This window comes from Gobio gobio (assembly GCF_949357685.1).
Source record: "Gobio gobio genome assembly, chromosome: 25".
Classification (NCBI taxonomy): domain Eukaryota; kingdom Metazoa; phylum Chordata; class Actinopteri; order Cypriniformes; family Gobionidae; genus Gobio; species Gobio gobio.
In genome coordinates this window covers 11160587-11165726 of record NC_137121.1, presented here as the reverse complement: position 1 = coordinate 11165726, position 5140 = coordinate 11160587, and the positions used below count along the sequence as shown (strand labels likewise).

General features: G+C 40.8%; 1 protein-coding gene across 2 annotated transcripts in view; it reads right to left on the bottom strand.

Annotated features, from left to right (window-relative positions):
- Positions 1–5140, bottom strand: part of kcnc1b (potassium voltage-gated channel, Shaw-related subfamily, member 1b) — a 31484-nt gene extending 26344 nt beyond the window's left edge. For both annotated transcript variants that reach the window (XM_079810398.1, XM_079810397.1), the window contains exon 1: positions 4010–5140. In XM_079810398.1, the coding sequence (XP_079666524.1) occupies positions 4010–4576 (567 nt within the window). In that variant the 5' untranslated portion in view covers positions 4577–5140. The remainder of the gene's footprint in view (positions 1–4009) is intronic.

The following is a 5140-nucleotide window of genomic DNA, read 5'->3' as shown; positions in this document are numbered from 1 at the left end:
ACGGACACGATCTGTGTCCTGGTTAAAATAGCTTATTTATCTGGATTTAAACATTCTTGGAAACATTTGGGATAATGTACACAAATCAAAAAATTCTACAGTATAACATTGTTCCAGTGGTTTTTAGATATTTTAAATCCAAAAATATTACATATTGTGCCTTTAAGAAAACATTCCTCATATTAATGTTGAGAATTTTGTTTTGTGGAAACGGTGATATCATTTTTCAAAAGAAATTAATCATTTTATTCAACAAGGATGCATAAAATTAAAAGTGACATTAAAGGTGCACTATGTAAAGTTTTTTTTTGTAAAATATCCAAAAACCACTAGGCCAGTGTTATATATTTTGTTCAGTTGAGTACTTACAATATTCGAAATGTTTCCAATATTTGTAAATCGTGAGAAATTGCTATTTTAACCGAGGAACCGGGACGTGTGAGGGAGTCGCCTGTCAATTGCGTGATATCTGCGTTGCCCTCGGTTTCCGCTTTTATTCTGCAGAAACGCTTTACTCTCACTGCAGTGTGAACCAGTGTCAAAGCAGCCGCCGAGTGAGTAACGTCATAACATCCTTTAACACATTCAGTTGTGTCTAATATGATAAACAGAGCTGCTTTACCTCATACTCATGACCGGAAAAGCGGAAGTGGCGCCGGCGAATGTGTCATAATAAAAGTCCCGCCACTCTTCTCATTAACAATCGCTCCAGCGGCCTTGCTCAGCTCCACAACACTCTGTCCTGCTCTGCTTCACACTACAGTAACGTTAATAATCGCATCCATGAACATGATTTCTGCCCGAGTCCTATCCTGACTCTTTTTCCACCGGCTGTGAGGTAAAGACCACATGTCGCAAGATTCTGCGCTCAAACTTGGTCATCAAACTACGCCTTTGTTTTGAACAGGCGACCTCTAGTGGACGGAAAAGTTACATTGTGCACCTTTAAAGGCATTTATAATGTTACAAATGGTTTTATTTCAAATAAATGCTGTTTTTGCTTAACTTTATATTCATCAAAGAATTCTGAAAAAATGCATCACATTTTCCACAAACAAACTAAGTAGCAAAAAGTGTTGAAGAATCATTATTAATAATTGAGCACCAAAAATAATGCATCAGAATTAAGCACCAAATCTGCATATTAGTGCATTTTCTTAAAGAAACACTTCTTTTAAAATTAGGCTCATTTTCCAACTCCCGTAGAGTTAAACAGTTTTTCTGTTTTCGAATCCATTCAGCCGATCTCCGGGTCTGGCGCAATATTACGCAGCAATATCAATTATATTATTTTCAGGCGCTGAATATCATTGCGCCGCTGCACTCATGGTATGGCAGCAAAGTTCCTTGATTATTACGCAGGAATGAGAGTATAGTTCCTATCCATATCAGCCTAGAAAATAACAACTTTTCATTTTCCGTCGGTCTTAGTACACAATGTAACTACAGAAGAGTCAAGTTTTAAATAGGAAAAATATCGAAAGTCTTTGGTAATTTTTGAGTGAGATGCTAACGGTCTAATCAGATTCAATGATCTATGCTAAGCTATGCTAAAAGTGCTACCGCCAGACCCGGAGATCGACTGAATGGATTCGAAAGTGGTAAAACTTAACTCTAGGGGAGTTGGAAAATGAGCCTATTTTCAAAATAAGTGGTGTGTTCCTTTAAGGATCATGTGACACTGAAGACTGGAATAATGATCCTGAAAATGCAGCTTTTTTATCACAGGAATGCATTACATTTTAAAACATATTTAAATAGAAAAAAAAATCAAATAAATGCAGCCTCGGTGAGCATAAGAGACTTCTTTCAAAAAACATTTAAAAAGTTAATTATTAACTTTTGACCATTTAAATCATAAATCCTGGCTGCAGTCTATCTCCATTCACGGTCTTCATCAACCCATTACCGCTTGATTTGCTATCAGGCAGCCTGGTTCATGTTTCTCTGTGGTGCTGCCAGGAGCCGAGGCACTTTTCCCCAACTCCAGCAGCTCTCCGCTTCGGCAGACAGGGTCGGACAGCCTGGCTCCTGGCAGAGCAGCCCAGAGCCAAATGAATAATACATTTCCCTCTAGAAAACCAGTCTGACCTCACTTTTACTTGTTTAAAAGCGTTGTCGGCATTCAAAACCTAGCCCGAAACCATCCTATGTCTATGTTCTTTCTACAATCTGGCCATGTTAGATCTTGGAGGACATCCATCCTCTGCTCCGTCAGTGCCAAAGCGGTGGGTTAGAGTCAGTAGAGCTGACCCATATTAACCCGGTTGCCAAAACTCGAGGAAATGCTGGGATGGCACTCATCTCCGATTAAAAGCTTATAGGGTTCCTGCTGAGAGCGGTGATGGGACAAAGAGCTGACATTTGAAATGAGCTAATGAAATGTCTATAAAATCTTGTCTTTTACAGCACAAGTGCCCTTAAATACTGCATCTTTAGTGTGTGCGTGCCTTGGGGTTGTGTGTATGTGTATCTGTGCTTACATTTGTCTCTAGGGGTGAGGTGGCTGCTTGTCACACATCAAAACAGTCGGGCTGCCGTTAGTGGCAGCTTGCTCTTGAACAAAACATGATCTGTATAGACAAGCAAAGATGTGAGCAGTCTTTATTTCCTACCAGCAGATCACAGACGCCCGATAGCCTTCATCAGGCAGAGGGACCGAACTAAGCTGCACTGTGGTAAAGAATCACAAGCAAATGGTGTTATTTTATACCAGAAACGATATGGTAATGCATGACATCATTTATGGACCCATCTCGCGACTGCGTTTATCTCTCAAAAGAGAAGGTGGGTATTATTTCAAGGTCACCCAGAGATGTGGGATGGGCTCGGAGACGTGGTCACCCAGAGTCTCTGTATCTCACCACAATTCTGCAATTGGGCCATTCCACAAAAAGAGAATCTCAAGAATATATGAGTAAACAATGACTTGTAAAAAAAACTAAATCCAGCAAATTAGTTCATTTTTTTCCTTTTTCTTTCTTTCTTGAGGATGCGTTTTTGGCTTATTCACAATAAATAAATAAACTATACAAGTGCGTGTATGTATATATATATATATATATATATATATATATATATATATATATATATTAGTGCTGGGCAATCGATTAATTACGATTAATCACACCCAAAATAAAAGTTTGTGTTTACATAATGTGTGTGTTGTGTATATCTATCTATCTATATATATATACACACACATGCATGTATATATTTAATACAAATGTTATATTTATACATAGAATATTTATATTTATATATAAGATAAATTATATAAATACAGTATAGGCCTATACATGCAAATATATCTTAAATATATAGATGCATGTGTGTGTATTTATAAATGTGATAATTATACACAGTACACACACATATATTATGTAAACACAAACTTTTATTTTGGATGCGATTAATTGCAATTAATCGATTGCCCAGTACTAAAAAATTATATATATTATATAATTAAATTATATAATAATTATATACACACACTTGTTTTTGTTTTTTTTATATATAATCATTAATTTCTCTTTATAATAAACACCTTATTTCATACCCTTGTCAGCAGGTATTGTTATACCAAACATATGTTAAAATGTTTTATTATCATTAATAATTCAAAAGTATTACACTTAGAGACAGGATGTTTTCTTTGAGAGGATGTTTAAAATCTTTACAGAATCCTTACAGAAATTGACTTTGCATACACTATTTATTTATTTATTTATTTCAAAAATCCCCGTTTTAAATGGAAAAGACAGATTTTGTGGAATGCCCCTGCTGACATGGCTGTGTCTATCACTGATTTCTCAAATGATCCATCAAACTCAAGACTCACTGATGGGCTCATTAGGATCATTTGACCCTCAATTGGTCTGCAAACTGTATTGGATTAAGCTTAACCTGGTTTGCTGGTCTGGAGGCTGGGTTTTAAAAGGGGGCACTTTTCACACTGGGAGACCAGATTTTTCAGAAAGCAGGTAATAGCATTTCTCAATGAACTCACCCGCGCGTATTTTGAGGAGTACGGGTCCTCAAAGAGCGCCCACGTCTTCTTCTGCCACCTGCTCCAGCGCCCGGACCTGTTATCGGGCGAGTCGCCTTGCGCCAGTCTCCGGGTCATCTCGACACCCTCGTCCCCCTCGGCTGCCTCAGCGACCCCCTCAGGCTCCGGGTCTTCATGGCTGAGGTCGAGAGCACCCCCGGTGAAGCTATCCAAAGCCTCCTCAGCCTCTCGATGCTGCCGGTAGGTCATCCAACAGCACGGTTCCACGTCCGTCTCGTCGATCCCCCAAAACGCCAGCTCCTCCTCATACAAGGGTCCGCAGACGTCCGCCGGGCAATGCAGCTTGCCCGTGCGGTAATAGTTAAGGATGTGGGCGAAAACGCCCGGGTGACGGTCGAAAAAAAACTCTCCGATGTTCGCATCATAATCGAAGTTGCTAGGCGCGTCGGGCTCCGCCAGCCAGGAAAGCCGAGTGCCGGGCAGGGTGCGCAGGGTGCTGCGGTAAGTCTGGTGCTTGATTCCTCCGACGTTGATCACGATGCGATCCTTGTCGTCCCCTTGTCCCATCGCGTCCCTCTCTAGTCATATCTCCAGCCCACGGACCGTTATCATACCGCTGGGACCCATGTTCAGAAAATTCAAATGTGTTTACGATCGTGCCAGGTGCGCCTCAAAGTGTCCATGCCACCGTCAGATCAACAATAGAAATCCAAAACCCCTTCATGCACTTGAATGACTTCTAAGGACTGATGCGAACGCGTTTTCCTTGAAATAACCCAATCTCCTGACCCCCGGCTCGGGTTTGAGGGTGTCAAACAGGTTATTTATGGTGTCATTGAGCGCGAGCTGGTGCTGAACGGACAGCGCCAGTCATCCGTCGAGCCTTCGTAACTCCAGTGCCCCTATTGTGTTACAGCTTCCCCCTGGAAGAAAAAAAAAACGCTACTCGTCCGTTTTCTTGGAGAACAAACGGACAAACCACCAGCATCAGATCTTGCCTCCAGCAATTCTAGTGGCCTTCAAAAAGGTATGCAGAAGCGATGGTGCTCTCATTGAAGCAGATCGCTGGAGATGACGGTGCGGAAGAAACAGGCGTCGCAGCAACAAGGGAGGGTCTTTCATTCACAACAC